Below are 16,540 nucleotides of genomic sequence, written 5' to 3' on the forward strand. Positions count from 1 at the left end.
TTGGGCACATGCCGGGGCTCGGAAGGGAAGTAGTGACGTTTTGGAATGCAGACTTTGATGGAATGGTCTGCGGGCATCATGTTACGTTTGCAGAGCCCCTGATATGCCTAAACAGTAGAAACCCCCCACAAGTGACCCCATTTTGGAAACTAGACCCCCCAAGGAACCTTATCTAGATGTGTGGTGAGCACGTTCAACCCCCAAGTGCTTCACAGAAGTTTACAACGCAGAGCCGTGAAAATAAAAAATCATTTTTCTTTCCTCAAAAAAGATGTTTTAGCAAGCAATTTTTTATTTTCACAAGGGTAACAGGAGAAATTGGGCCCCAATATTTGTTGCCCAGTTTGTTGTGAGTGTGCTGGTACCCCATATGTGGGGGTAAACCACTGTTTGGGCACACGTCAGGGCTCGGAAGGGAAGTAGTGACATTTGAAATGCAGACTTTGATGGAATGGTCTGCGGGCGTCACATTGCATTTGCAGAGCCCCTGATGTGCCTAAACAGTAGAAACACCCCACAAGCGACCCCATTTTGGAAACTAGACCCCCCCCAAGGAACTTATCTAGATGTGTGATGAGCACGTTCAACCCCCAAGTGCTTCACAGAAGTTTACAACGCAGAGCCGTGAAAATAAAAAATCATTTTTCTTTCCTCAAAAAAGATGTTTTAGCAAGCAATTTTTTATTTTCACAAGGGTAACAGGAGAAATTGGGCCCCAATATTTGTTGCCAAGTTTGTTGTGAGTGTGCTGGTACCCCATATGTGGGGGTAAACCACTGTTTGGGCACACGTCAGGGCTCGGAAGGGAAGTAGTGACATTTGAAATGCAGACTTTGATGGAATGGTCTGCGGGCATCACGTTGCATTTGCAGAGCCCCTGATGTGCCTAAACAGTAGAAACACCCCACAAGTGACCCCATTTTGGAAAATAGACCCCCCAAGGAACTTATCTAGATGTGTGGTGAGCACTTTCAACCCCCAAGTGCTTCACAGAAGTTTATAACACAGAGCCGTGAAAATAAAAAATAATTGTTCTTTCCTCAAAAATTATGTTTTAGCAAGTAATTTTTTATTTTTGCAAGGGTAACAGGAGAAATTGGACCCCAATATTTGTTGCCCAGTTTGTCCTGAGTATGCTGGTACCCCAAATGTGGGGGTAAACCACTGTTTGGGCGCACGTCGGGGCTTGGAAGGGAGGGAGCACCATTTGACTTTTTGAACGCAAGATTGGCTGGAATCAATGGTGGCGCCATGTTGCGTTTGGAGACCCCTGATGTGCCTAAACAGTGGAAACCCCTCAATTCTAACTTCAACACTAACCCCAACACACCCCTAATCCTAATCCCAACTGTAGCCATAACCCTAATCACAACCCTAACCCCAACACACCCCTAACCACAACCCTAACCGCAACACACCCGTAACCCTAATTCCAACCCTAATCCTAACCCTAATCCCAACCCTAACCCTAATCCCAACCCTAACCACAACTGTAACCCCAACGCACCCCTAACCCTATCTGTAACCCTAACCACAAGCCTAATCTTAACCCTATTTCCAACCCTAGCCCTAATTCCAACCCTAACTCTAATTCCAACCCTAACCCTAAGGCTATGTGCCCACGTTGCGGATTCGTGTGAGATTTTTCCGCACGATTTTTGAAAAATCTGCAGGTAAAAGGCACTGCGTTTTACCTGCGGATTTACAGCAGATTTCCAGTGTTTTTTTGTGCGGATTTCACCTGCGGATTCCTATTGAGGAACAGGTGTAAAATGCTGCGGAATCCGCACAAAGAATTGACATGCTGCGGAAAATACAACGCAGCGTTTCTGCACGGAATTTTCCGCACCATGGGCACAGCGGATTTGGTTTTCCATAGGTGTACATGGTACTGTAAACCTGATGAAAAACTGCTACGAATTCGCAGCGGCCAATCCGCTGCGGATCCGCGGCCAATCCGCTGCGGATCCGCGGCCAATCCGCTGCAGATCCGCAGCCAAATCCGCACTGTGTGCACATGCCATAACCCTAACCCTACCCCTAACCCTACCCGTAACCCTAACCCTACCCCTAGTTCTAACCCTAACCCTAGTGGAAAAAGAAAAAAAAATATTTTCTTTATTTTATTATTGTCCCTACCTATGGGGGTGATAAAGGGGGGGGGGGTTATTTATTATTTTTTTTATTTTGATCGCTGTGATAGAACCTACCACAGCGATCAAAATGTACTTTGTAATGAATATGCCGGCCGGCAGATTCGGTGGGCGCACTGAGCATGCGCCCGCCATTTTGGAAGATGGCGGCGCCCATGGAGGAGGCGGACGGGCACCGGGAGCCTCGGTAAGTATAAGGGGGGGAGATCGGGGCACGGGGGGGGGCGTCGGAGCACGGGGGGGTGACATAGGAGCACGGGGGGAGCGGACAGGAGGACGGGGGAGCGGAGCACAGGACGGAGGGGACTACGGGACAGATCGGTGGCTTGGGGGGGCGATCGGTGGGGTGGGGGGGGTCACTTCAGTATTTCCAGCCATGGCCGATGATATTGCAGCATCGGCCATGGCTGGATTGTAATATTTCACCAGTTTTTTAGGTGAAATATTACAAATCGCTCTGATTGGCAGTTTCACTTTCAACAGCCAATCAGAGCGATCGTAGCCACGGGGGGGTGAAGCCACCCCCCCTGGGCTGAAGTACCACTCCCCCTGTCCCTGCAGAACGGGTGAAATCGGAGTTAACCCTTTCACCCGCTCTGCAGCGACGCGATCATTCCATGACGCCACATAGGCGTCATGGGTCGGATTGGCACGGGTTTTCATGACGCCTACGTGGCGTCAAAGGTCGGGAAGGGGTTAAGGAGAGACTGCAGTTTGTTTGAAGTGTACCCCCGTCTGAAAATTGTAAGGTCAGCATCCTTACTGGCCAGTTAACTGGTGCAACTCAGAGGGAGGAAAAGTCCTGGCTGGACACTGATAAAAGAACTGTTAAGGCCCCGTCTCACATAGTGAGATCGCTAGCGAGATCACTGCTGAGTCACTAGTTTTGTGACGCAACAGCGACCTCAGTAGCGATCTCGCTATGTGTGACACGTACCAGCGATCAGGCCCCTGCTGTGAGATCGCTGGTCGTGTCGGAATGGCCTGGACCTTTTTTTGGTCGTTGAGGTCCCGCTGACATCGCTGAATCGGTGTGTGTGACACCGATCCAGCGATGTCTTCACTGGTAACCAGGGTAAACATCGGGTTACTAAGCGCAGGGCCGCGCTTAGTAACCCGATGTTTACCCTGGTTACCAAAAAAAACAAACCGTACATACTCGCCTTTCGGTGTCCCTTGCCGTCTGCTTCCTGCTCTGACTGAGCCGTCGTACAGTGAGAGCAGAGCAGAGCGGTGACGTCACTGCTGTGATCTGCTCTCACTGTACGGCGGCTCAGTCAGAGCAGGAAGCAGACGGCAAGGGACACCGAAAGGCGAGTATGTACTGTTTGGTTTTTTTGGTAACCAGGGTAAACATCGGGTTACTAAGCGCGGCCCTGCGCTTAGTAACCCGATGTTTACCCTGGTTACCCGGGTGCTGCAGGGGGACTTCGGCATCGTTGAAGACAGTTTCAATGATGCTGAAGTCGTTTCCCTGATCGTTGGTCGCTGGAGAGAGCTGTCTGTGTGACAGCTCCCCAGCGACCACACAGCGACTTACCAACGATCACGGCCAGGTCGTATCGCTGGTCGTGATCGTTGGTAAATCGCTATGTGAGACGGGGCCTTTAAACAAATCTTGGCCAGGCTGAAGGACACCTTTGACCCCCGCACAGCAGTAGAGATAAAGATGAGATTCTTTGGGTGCAAACCAAGGGTGCAGGACAGTATACGGGACTATGTTCTTAATCTCCAGGAGGCGCTGCGGGCCATTAAGCAAAGTGACCCCAACAGCGTGCAAGGTGGGGACAGATTGTTAAAGGAGCAATTTATTGAGGGACTCCTGTCCAGCACCCACAGGACACAACTGCGCATCTTGGCCCTACAAAACCCTGTAAATTCTTACAATTGTTCACCTGTTGACATGTTTTCTTTTTGTTTCCTCAGTCCGGGACTACTGAATTGTACTAGGGGGGAATGTGGCACCCCAGGAGTCCAGTTGCCACAATGGCATTGCCTGCCTCATGGGGGGGTGATGTAATGCCTGGAGGTAAGGAGGGATCCCCTTAGCAGGTAACACAAACACACAACACCTTCCTGACTCCAGTCCAGAAGGGGGAGCTCTAAACCCCGGTTTCAGGGGAACTTCCCTATAAGTTCTGGTTTGGAGGTGGGGTTAGAGAGTAGTGTTAGACAGTGAAGGGGAAGGAAGGCTGTGAGGAGAGAGACTGGGAGTGGAGCTGTGATTGAGCTCTTCCGTGGATTAAGTGCAAAAGACACCGGAGTCCGTGGTTGTGTAAGGGTGGGGCAGGGTGGTAGTCGTGGCTGAGGTAAAAGTCTCTTGCACACCCTGACCTCCCCTCAAATACACTCCACGACTCTCAGTCAGCATACCTGCTGCTCCTTTAGTAAGTGTACCTGTGTCTCCAGGTCCAACTCCTTCAGAGTCTCCTCTCTTCTGCAGGGGACTCTCTTCAGTCGATTTCACACAAACAGAGACACAGTCCATTGCAACTTTCAACTGAACAACTTTACTGACTTCAGGACACAGCACATCCACTTCTGTTACAGCATTAATACCATGTTCTAAGCAGTACACGTCTTCCTCTTTCCCTGCACTATTCTTCTTGTCACACAGCACGTACCCGGGTCGTACCGTACCGCACGGTTTCTCAGTCTTCCCTGTTCAGCTCTATCACGGTCAGGGGTCCTGTAATCTGTTTCTCCCTAGACACAAGCCCTTCTGCCCCCGAAATCAGCTGCAAACAGGCGAGAGACCTGCCCTTCCGTCCTGGCTTTTTCTTCAGCCTTTGTTCAAATACTGCTGTATCTTATTGCTGTGGAGGGCCTGGTTCTTGCCTAAATCTTTATGTGGTCACTGCTATTGCTGCTGTCATGGCTGCAATCTTCCCCACTGACCCTGGATAGCGGGGCTTGTTTTAAAACGTTACGGGGCCCTTCTTCTCTCTCGGCTGGCCTTCCTGGCCCTGATGCTGCCTGACTGGACCTTGGACTTCTGCAGAGCTGACTGCTCTGACAGGGCGCTCCCGCCCAACTGATTCAAATTCTCAGCTGCTCTGAACTCTGTCACTAGCTCCTCCCACTTAACTATTTACAGGCTGAGTAACTCTCGACTCCCATCTAGTGGGCCAACTTGGGTACTACGCTCTCCCTAATACATATTAGAAACAATACAATATTTTAAAGCATAAATAAATATTAAATATTCATAACATTTCATGGCTTTAGTCAACCCCCTTGCAGTTGCACTGGTACCAAGGGCCCAGCAACTAGAACCGGAGGGCAGGAGATTGCAGGTCTCCTGGCCCATTTGACACCTGGAGGCACCACAGCAGGTTAGGAGCCTGGGGCTGCCAGTGAGAACACAGTGCCCATGAAAGGCTCATGCTGTTAACTATACAGGTCAGGAGTAAGAGACACTGAGAGGAACTTGTGTAAAGCTTCAGGCAGCTAGGGACAGAGTGTACAGCGCAAAAGGAAGGCCTCCGAACCCACCTGGCTGGGTGGATCCCAAGTTACTCCCAGGCTGTCCGGACCCCATCAATACCTGTAACCTGTGCCCCGGACTGCACCTGCAATTCACCAGTAAAAGGTAAAGGAAACTGCTATCCCTGTGTCCTCCAATTATTTCCTGCACCCTCAGTCCTGCACCCCACCGTCTATCATCCCTTACCAACTGCATCGGTAGCCCTGGGGCTCCCGCTCCACTTGTGGGGCGCAAAACCATCCTTGCTGCATTACCATCTGCCCCAGCGGTCCCTTTAAGCAGTGTCGGCTACAGGTGGCGTCACGAATTGTCCCCCATAGATTTTATTTTCCACTTACCCCCATAATTTTTGTTGGACGCCCAGGGCCACTGACTGTGTCACCGCTTCCGTGACCACTCCTTTAAGTACCGCTGGACCTGGACTGAGTACCCCACGGTCCTAGCGGGTGTTGCACTGCTGTGGCTGGCTCTCCTGACATCCTCTGTGCTGCTGTGGCTGGCTCTCCTGACATCCTCTGTGCTGCTGTGGCTGGCTTTCCTGACATCCTCTGTGCTGCTGTGGCTGGGTACATTTGATATAGAAGAGAGAGCTCACAGAGTCCTGCTGACCGAGGGTCCCTGCGCTCCCTGCAGTGGTATTCCCAGCATCAGTGTGATGTGCGACTCAGATTCAAATGAGCTTATTACAAGGACTTGAGCACCATGCAATACTCCGCACTGCTTGGTACTTGATTGAGCACCTGAATGCTTGAGTATGGAGCAGTGCCGAGCACATTCGTCCATCACTAATTTTTTTTTAGTAAAAATGATTCTTGCCATTAGGCTTAATTGCAATTTTTTGCACTATTTGCCTTCCATTGCTTCTGTCAGGGAGCTCTGATAGGAAGAGCAGCTCAAAAGAAGGAAGACAAGCACAAGCTCACTGATGGATTCTCAGCTAACTCATTCGGCAGCCAGCAGTAGATGCTGCAACCCAGAGACTCTGGAGGGCAAGCAGTACTACATTTTTAATTAAACTCATTTTAGCCAAAAATACACACATTTATAAAGGACTTTTCCCCAGGTCAAAAGTGGCTAAATTTGACAATTTTGCCCTTATTTTATTACAACTGCTCTTTTTACTTTTTAATTTATTGTTAATTTTTGTGGTCTTTACCAAGAGGATGAGGCTCACAGGATTCTCTGGGGGAGTGTGTTTAGACTACGCTGCATAATTACCTTGTGAGCAACGCCCCTGTGGAAAAGACCATAAAAATTAGCACCTAAATAAAAAGGCCAATGTCTTTGGAACCTAATGGTGGCAAGTACTAAAAATAAATAAATAAAATAATAATCAGTTGACCACTGGGAATAAATTAAGAGTAAAAACTGGCCACTTTCGACCAAGTCCTCTCTAGATAAAAAAAAAAGAAAAAAATGCCCTGGAGTGTGTCCATATATTTTCATGACCAGAGTGTTCTTGTGGTTTTGCCCACATGTTTTTATTCTAATTGATCATGACACATGGGATTGGTTTTTTTTTAACTCTTTAATTAATATTATTGTTTTAATATTATGGGTATTGTGTACAGAATGTTAATAGAATTTTTTGCATTTTTGGTTTACTTTATTGGACATTTTAACAAATAAAATGAAGTATCAGTTCCTTATTTTGTTTCAGATAGAATATGTATAGAATATGTATTACGGGCTGACTATGGCGACAGTTTTTGCTGGTGTGGATAGAGACGGTTATTTTTTTTTTTATTTATAGTTGTATTTTATTCAAACACTAAAAACATATGTTTACTAATATTTCAAATTTTCAGGTATCTGTTCGCTCTACAAATAAAAAAGGATTTGGCATCTGGGAAATTATCTTGTAATGATAACAGCGGCGCCTTAATGACTTCATATGTACTTCAGGGTAAGCAAAATACTTTGTCTTTGTAGATCATATCCAAACATGAAGGTTACATGTGTCTGTCAAATTAAAAAGTAAGACTTGTCACCTGGGGAATGGCTGTAGTTAGGAGAGCCCCAGTAGGGGCGGACAAACCATTGGTGCATTCTGTGCAGCCGGATAGGGGCCCAAGAAATTTCTAACTCCAAAACAGGTGTAATTGTGCATTATGATGAGCTATTGGAGTGCAAGGGGCCCATTTACTATTCTTGCACTATTCTCCTGTCTGTGGCCGCCAGTTGTAGCCTTGAAACATGCAACCGCAGAGACTCGAACATATTTTTCAGAGCATGTTCGCTCATCACTACTGATGAACCTGCAAACATAGTCACAGTCCATCCTCCATCGTGGCATTATCACCTCTCTAAATTATACAGGGGTTGGACAAAATAATGGAAACACCTGGAAAACTCAACAAAAGTTAGTTTAACATGGTGTAGGTCCACCTTTTGCGGCGATTACAGCCTCAATTCTACGAGGTATGGATTCATACAAGGTGTGAATTGTTTCCAAAGGAATTTTAGCCCATTCTGCAGTTAAAACACTCTCCAGTTCTTTGAGCGACAATGGCAGTGGAAATCGACGTCTAACTTGAATCTCTAAAATCGACCATAAATGCTCAATAATGTTGAGGTCTGGGGATTGTTGGGGCCAGATGAGATGCTCAGCTTCATTAGAATGTTCCTCGTGCCATGCTTTAACGATTCTAGCTGTATGAATTTGTGCATTATCATCCTGAAAGATGGCGTTCCCCTCCGAGAACAGTGCTTGAACCATTGGATGCACTTGGTTGCCCAAAATGCCTAAATAATCTCCGTTGTTAATTCTTCCATGAAGGGATATCATTGGCCCTGCGGATCTCCACGAAATAGCACCCCAGATCATCACAGAACCTCCGCCATGTTTGGATGGAATGCTTCTTTCGGCTGTCTCCAAACGTACACTCGGCCTGAGGTCGGAAATAGGGTAAACGATGATTCGTCTGAGAATATCACGTTTCCACTGCTCGAGGGACCAAATCTGGAGGTTTCTACACCACTCTAAACGCTTGGAAACATTTGTCATTGAGAGCAGCGGTTTTCTAATTGCAGCTCTTCCGTGGATACCAGATTTGTGCAGCTCCCGACGAACAGTTTTCGTGAAAACTGGGTTCTGTAGGTGTTCATTGAGCCCAGCAGTGATTTTTGGACCCGTGGTCTTGCAATCCTCTCTCACAATTCGCTTTAGAGTCCGACGGTCTCTCTCAGTCAACTTTGACTTTCGGCCGGACCTGTGCTTTCCTGCGGACATTTTTCCTTCTCTTTCAAACGCAGTCATTACTTTGGAGACAGTACCTCTTGACACGCCAAGCATTCGAGCACTTTCTGTTACACTAGCGCCTGCCATACGAGCACCAACAATTTGACCACTTTGAAAATCCGAGAGGTCTGCCATTGGTATCAGGTTCTCATCAATGTTCTTACAATTATGCAAAACAAACAGTTAATTTACATACACAAATAATCAACTACAAAACATTACCATATGTCACGGTTTGCATGTTTATCACATGTTTGAAGATTATCATGCCAAAACGTTAGGGGTTTCCATTATTTTGTCTAACCCCTGTGTGTGTGTGTGTGTGTGTGTGTGTGTGTGTGTGTGTGTGTGTGTGTGTGCGTGTGTATATATATATATATATATATATATATATATATATATATATATATATATATATATATATATATATATATATATATTTTAATATTTTGCACTGTAAAACAAAAAATGTTGTTGACAGTACACAATAGATTGTTGTACATGATGGGAATAGCATAATGCATTAAATAAACCTGCTATAACCTTTCCATGACATGGAGAATGAAAAATATCTAGTATTTTTTTTATTTTGTAGCAGAATTGGGCGATTATGAGGAAGAGACGGCCAGAAAACATGTGGAACAGAATCAGTACTTGCCAAATCAGGAATATCTGGACAACAAGATCCTCAAGTATTACCAGCGGCACGTGTAAGTAACTTTTTGAAAAGGAGCTGTCATCAGAAAATGATCTATTGATTGAATCAGATGTTGCATTAATTATACATATATATTTTTTACATGTTTTTCCCTAAAATCACAATCTCTATATAAATAAAAATTAGAATTGGAAATATTGTGGTTTTTTGCACTGGTTAGTGGGGCTTTTTTTAGACTCTTAACTTCCTGTTGTTTCAGGAAACAATACATGTACATAGCCACAATGCACAGACTCTGACCCTGTGTAATGAGCGTGTGCGAACGTCATTGTAGAGGAAGGGGAGCAGGGTCAGCTGTGATACGTCCAATTGTGAATGGTGTATCCTGTCTTACCAGCTGCGTATTGAAGTATAACGTTTGGGGTTAACCATCAGATATTAAAGATGGTGTTGTGTTAACATCCATATACAGTCTCCTCTTCTAGGCCGCGTTATCACAGCCTGATGACGCTAACTCTCTATTACAGGGGGAAATCTCCAGCAGAATCAGACATGCAGCTGCTGGACATAGCGCGAAAGTTGGACATGTTTGGAATACGACCGCACCAGGCTATTGATGGAGAGAACATGCAAATCAACCTTGCGGTGGCTCATATGGGTGTTCTGGTCTTACGGGTCAGTAATGTAAAAAAAAAAAAATGTAAAAAAGAAATCACATGCAAGTACCATGTTAAACAGTAATTAAAAAGGACGTGTCTGTTTTTTTGTTTTTTTTATGTGGACTGAATTCCAAAAATTCCTGTGAAGCACTGAGCCATCTCTACATGAGATTCCATACTGTTAATCTTTGTGTTTAGATTTCCCATTGTACTTGTTTAGGGAGGAGACCCGAGTCTGTGCGCTAATCTGGCACAAAGGACAAGTTCAGATGAAAAAGTAAAAGATTGAAAGCTGCCATATCTACTGTGGGCTCAGATATTTCCATGGAACTTTATTGCAAATTTTACAGTAGTTGTCCAACTTTTGGGACAAGATGGACAATTTTTCGGTTTTACAGAAATACATGTATTTGGGACTAGAAAGCATTTTTGCAATTGAGTTTTTAATTAAAAATGTTGTACTGTTTCGCTTTTACAGTCTTTTTTTTCTGCACATTCAATTTTGATATGGTTTGAGGTCATAAATCAAGAAAAAAAAAAAAACACAGACAAGGTGTACAAAGCCTCCTGTAAGACTGTCAGAGGAGCTCACCGATGACTTCTCTTCGTTAACGCATTCTGAAGCTAGAAACACAGAAGCTACAGAAGGCAAATGGTGCATGATTTTTAATGAAACCCAATAGTAAAAATAACACAGGAAACTAAAAGAAAAAAAATTCCCCAAAAGTGGACAACCTTTATTAAAATATAAGGTTGAACGACAAATCAATGTGTCTTGTTGGTTAAAAATAAATCCTGACTCTAGTGATCGGTTGCCTATAAACTGAATTGTTGGAAGACTTCCATGTATGAGGCTTGAATCACCTTGCATAATAAAAAACAATTGGGCCTTCTCGCATTTCCGTGAATGATCCCGATTGTACATCCTCCACTGTTACAATGTAATGTATGTTGGGGCACACTGATGCCCTCTGCACAGTATCAATCGACTGGCAGGGAAGGATGTCAAGTAGGGTTGAGCGACTTTTACTTTTTTAGGATCGAGTCGGGTTTTGCGAAACCCGATTTTGTCAAAAGTCGAGTGAAATCGGCCGATTATCGCGCAAAGTCGGGATCGACCAAAACACGAAACCCAATGTAAGTCAATGGGGAAGCAAAGTCGGCAGTGAGTGGAGGACAGGAAAACACCTACAGTGCCCATTTTAATGTCAAAAACATCAATTCGTGTCACTTAAGCTTGTGAATCTTAATTTACCTTATAATAATAGTTAGGCATTGAAAATTGGGAGTCATTTGGCTAAAGTTGTGGGGGGGGGGTAGGGCTGGCTCAAGTTTCTCGTGGGCCCAGGAAACGCGAACTACGTCACGGCGGTGGAGCAGGGAGCGGTCAGTATTTCAACTTTGCAAGTGCTGTGATCCTGAGCAAGCAGGGGGGGCCCACTCATTCGCATTGGCACTGGCACAGGGCCCCTCAAAGTACGGCGTTGTGATTGACGGCGGGGGCGCCTCCCACCGGCAGAGACACTTTTGCGTACTATGTGGGGCCCTGTGACAGTGATGTCGCCAACGAGTATGCCCTCCCCACTTGATGAAGGAACCTGCACTTTCATCTGCGCCTTCCTCTTTGTCCCCGTGTAAGGTGGTATAGTATGCGGGAAGGGGAACTGTTGTGAATTTACCTTTTTGGCTCCCTCTAGTGGTTACTAGTGATTTGACTCTGGGAATGTCTGCCATCCCTTGTATGCTCACCTGGGTCGTTAGGTCAGGGGTGTTGCTATATAAGCTCCCTGGACCTTCAGTTCAATGCCTGGCAACGTTGTAATCAGAGCTAATCTGTTGTGCTCTTGTCTACTGATCCTGGTTCCTGCTAGATTAAGCTAAGTCTGCTTTCTTGCTTTTTGCTATTTGTTTTTGTTTGCATTTTTGTCCAGCTTGTACATAATCTGTATCCTACCTTGCTGGAAGCTCTAGGGAGGCTGGAGTTCTCCCCCCGGGCCGTTAGACGGTTCGGGGGTTCTTGAATTTCCAGTGTGGATTTTTGATAGGGTTTTTGTTGACCATATAAGTTATCTTACTACATTCTGCTATTAGTAAGTGGGCCTCTCTTTGCTAAACCTAGTTCATCTCTGTGTTTGTCATTTCCTCTTACCTCACCGTTATTATTTGTGGGGGGCTTGTATCCAACTTTTGGGGTCTATTTTCTGGAGGCAAGAGAGGTCTTTGTTTTTCTCTTCTAGGGGTAGTTAGTCCTCCGGCTGGCGCGAGACATCTAGCGACCAACATAGGCATGTTCCCCGGCTACTTCTAGTGTTGGCGTTAGGAGTAGATGTATGGTCAACCCAGTTACCACTGCCCTATGAGCTGGATTTTTGTACTTCGCAGACTTACTTGTTCCTCTGAGACCCTCGCCATTGGGGTCATAACAGTTTGCCAGGCCAGTATTAAATGTTAAATGCATTGCAGAAGCGGGATTATAAGAAAGAAAATTCTGAGGTTTTTTTTCTCTTTCTCATTTTTTTTTCTTTTCCCCTTTACCTTTGAGTGGCTTGTGTTTGCTGCAGACATGAATGTCCAGACCTTGATTACAGGTGTGGACCAGCTTACTGCTCGTGTGCAGGGCATACAAGATTATGTTATCAGAAATTCTATGTCAGAACCTAAGATACCGATTCCTGAACTGTTTTCCGGAGACCGATTTAAATTTAGAAATTTCAGGAATAATTGTAAATTGTTTTTGTCCCTGAGACCCTGTTCATCTGGAGACTCCGCTTAGCAAGTGAAAATTGTTATTTCTTTTTTACGGGGCGACCCTCAGGATTGGGCCTTCTCGCTGGCGCCAGGAGATCCGGCATTGGCTGATATTGATGCGTTTTTTCTGGCGCTCGGTTTGCTTTATGAGGAACCCAATCTTGAGATTCAGGCAGAAAAAGCCTTGCTGGCTATGTCTCAGGGCCAGGACGAGGCTGAAGTGTATTTCAAAAATTTCGGAAATGGTCCGTGCTGACCCAGTGGAACGAGTGTGCATTGGCTGCAAATTTCAGAAATGGCCTTTCTGAAGCCATTAAGAATGTGATGGTGGGTTTTCCCATTCCCACAGGTCTGAATGATTCCATGGCCCTGGCAATTCAAATCGACCGGCGGTTGCGGGAGCGCAAAACCGCAAATTCCCTCATGGTGTTGTCTGAACAGGCACCTGATTTAATGCAATGTGATAGAATCCTGACTAGAAATGAGCGGAAAATTCATAGACGCCAGAATGGCTTTGGTTACTACTGTGGTGATTCTACACATGTTATCTCAGCATGCTCTAAACGTCTTACTAGGGTTGTTAGTCCTGTCGCCATTGGTAATTTGCAACCTAAATTTATTCTATCTGTAACTTTGATTTGCTCACTGTCATCGTATCCTGTCATGGCGTTTGTAGACTCAGGTGCTGCCCTGAGTCTGATGGATCTGTCATTTGCCAAGCGCTGCGGTTTTGTTCTGGAGCCATTAGAAAATCCTATCCCTCTTAGGGGTATTGATGCTACGCCTTTGGCAAAAAATAAACCGCAGTTTTGGACACAGGTTACCATGTGCATGACTCCCGAACATCGGGAGGTGATACGTTTTCTTGTTCTGCATAAGATGCATGATTTGGTTGTTTTGGGTTTGCCATGGTTACAGACCCATAATCCAGTCTTGGACTGGAAGGCAATGTCGGTGTCAAGTTGGGGCTGCCATGGAATTCATGGAGATTCCCTGCCCTTGTCTATTGCTTCTTCTACGCCTTCGGAAGTTCCGGCGTATTTGTCTGATTATCAGGATGTCTTCAGCGAGTCTAAGTCCAGTGCACTGCCTCCTCATAGGGAATGTGACTGTGCAATAGATTTGATTCCTGGCAGTAAGTTTCCTAAGGGGAGACTGTTTAATTTGTCGGTACCTGAACATACCGCGATGCGTTCATATATCAAGGAGTCTCTTGAGAAGGGGCATATCCGTCCTTCTTCTTCCCCTCTTGGTGCGGGATTCTTTTTTGTGGCCAAAAAGGACGGATCTTTGAGGCCTTGTATTGACTATCGGCTTTTAAACAAGATCACTGTCAAATTTCAGTATCCTTTGCCGCTGTTGTCAGACTTGTTTGCCCGGATTAAAGGTGCCAAGTGGTTCACCAAGATAGACCTTCGTGCGCATTAAGCAAGGCGATGAATGGAAAACCGCATTCAATACGCCCGAAGGTCATTTTGAGTACTTGGTGATGCCATTTGGGCTCTCTAATGCACCTTCAGTTTTTCAGTCCTTCATGCATGACATTTTCCGGAAGTATCTGGATAAATTTTTGATTGTTTATCTGGATGATATTCTGTTTTTTTCTGATGATTGGGACTCGCATGTGGAGCAGGTCAGGATGGTTTTTAAGATTTTGCGTGAAAATTCTTTGTTTGTTAAAGGCTCAAAGTGTCTCTTTGGTGTACAGAGGGTTCCCTTTTTGGGGTTCATTTTTTCCCCTTCTGCTGTGGAGATGGACCCAGTCAAGGTCTGAGCTATTCATGATTGGACTCAACCCTCGTCAGTTAAGAGTCTTCAGAAGTTCTTGGGTTTTGCTAACTTCTACCGTCGTTTTATCGCAAATTTTTCTAGCGTTGTTAAACCATTGACGGATATGACCAAGAAAGGCTCTGATGTAGCTAACTGGGCTCCTGCTGCCGTGGAGGCTTTCCAGGAGTTGAAACGCCGGTTTACTTCGGCGCCTGTTTTGTGCCAACCTGACACCTCACTTCCCTTTCAGGTGGAGGTGGATGCTTCGGAGATTGGGGCAGGGGCCGTTTTGTCGCAGAGAGGCCCTGGTTGCTCTACTATGAGACCTTGTGCCTTTTTCTCCAGGAAGTTTTCGCCGGCAGAGCGAAATTATGATGTGGGCAATCGGGAGTTGTTGGCCATGAAGTGGGCATTTGAGGAGTGGCGTCATTGGCTCGAGGGTGCTAAGCATCGTGTGGTGGTCTTGACTGATCACAAAAATCTGATGTATCTCGAGTCTGCTAAACGCCTGAATCCTAGACAGGCCCGCTGGTCATTGTTTTTCTCCCGTTTTGACTTTGTGGTCTCGTATTTACCAGGTTCTAAGAATGTGAAGGCCGATGCTCTGTCTAGGAGCTTTGTGCCTGATGCTCCTGGAGTCGCTGAACCTGTGGGTATTCTTAAGGAAGGAGTTATCTTGTCAGCTATTTCTCCTGATCTGCGGCGTGTGTTGCAGAGATTTCAGGCTGGTAGGCCTGACTCTTGTCCATCTGACAGATTGTTTGTGCCTGCTAAATGGACCAGCAGAGTCATTTCCGAGGTTCATTCCTCAGTGTTGGCAGGGCACCCGGGAATTTTTGGCACCAGAGATCTGGTGGCCAGGTCCTTTTGGTGGCCTTCCTTGTCAAGGGATGTGCGGTCATTTGTGCAGTCCTGTGGAACTTGTGCTCGAGCTAAGCCTTGCTGTTCTCGTGCCAGCGGGTTGCTCTTGCCCTTGCCTGTCCCGAAGAGACCTTGGACACACATCTCTATGGATTTCATTTCTGATCTTCCGGTGTCTCAGGGCATGTCTGTCATCTGGGTGATATGTGATCGTTTCTCCAAGATGGTCCATTTGGTTCCTTTGCCTAAGCTGCCCTCCTCTTCTGATCTGGTTCCTGTGTTCTTCCAGAACGTGGTTCGTTTGCACGGCATTCCTGAGAATATTGTGTCGGACAGAGGATCCCAGTTTGTTTCCAGGTTCTGGCGATCCTTTTGTGGTAGGATGGGCATTGATTTGTCGTTTTCGTCCGCTTTTCATCCCCAGACTAACGGACAAACGGAGCGAACTAATCAGACTCTGGAGGCTTATTTGAGGTGTTTTGTCTCTTCTGATCAGGATGATTGGGTGACCTTCTTGCCGTTGGCTGAATTTGCCCTTAATAATCGGGCTAGTTCCGCCACCTTGGTTTCGCCATTTTTCTGCAACTCTGGTTTCCATCCTCGTTTTTCCTCGGGACATGTGGAGCCTTCTGACTGTCCTGGGGTGGATTCTGTGGTGGATAGGTTGCAGCGGATCTGGAGTCATGTGGTGGACAACTTGAAGTTGTCACAGGAGAAGGCTCAGCGTTTTGCCAACCGCCGCCGCGGTGTGGGTCCCCGACTTCGCGTTGGGGATTTGGTATGGCTGTCTTCTCGATTTGTTCCTATGAAGGTCTCCTCTCCCAAATTTAAGCCTCGCTTCATTGGTCCTTACAAGATATTGGAAATCCTTAATCCTGTATCCTTTCGCCTGGATCTTCCGGTGTCGTTTGCCATTCACAACGTATTTCATAGGTCCTTGTTGCGGCGGTACGTTGTGCCTGT

At 46.1% G+C, this 16,540-nt stretch overlaps 1 protein-coding gene across 2 annotated transcripts in view; it reads left to right on the top strand.

The window, feature by feature from the left end:
• The window catches only part of FRMD7 (FERM domain containing 7), a 78,083-nt gene that overhangs the window by 41,824 nt on the left and 19,719 nt on the right, over nt 1–16,540 (top strand). The window contains exons 5-7 of one of the 2 annotated variants that reach the window (XM_077285348.1): nt 7,449–7,546; nt 9,477–9,591; nt 10,067–10,214. In XM_077285348.1, the coding sequence (XP_077141463.1) occupies nt 7,449–7,546; nt 9,477–9,591; nt 10,067–10,214 (361 nt within the window). The remainder of the gene's footprint in view (nt 1–7,448; nt 7,547–9,476; nt 9,592–10,066; nt 10,215–16,540) is intronic. The other variant, XM_077285349.1, reaches the window with a different exon arrangement.

The sequence above is a fragment of the Ranitomeya variabilis genome, chromosome 2, assembly GCF_051348905.1.
Source record: "Ranitomeya variabilis isolate aRanVar5 chromosome 2, aRanVar5.hap1, whole genome shotgun sequence".
In the NCBI taxonomy this organism is placed as follows: Eukaryota; Metazoa; Chordata; class Amphibia; order Anura; family Dendrobatidae; genus Ranitomeya; species Ranitomeya variabilis.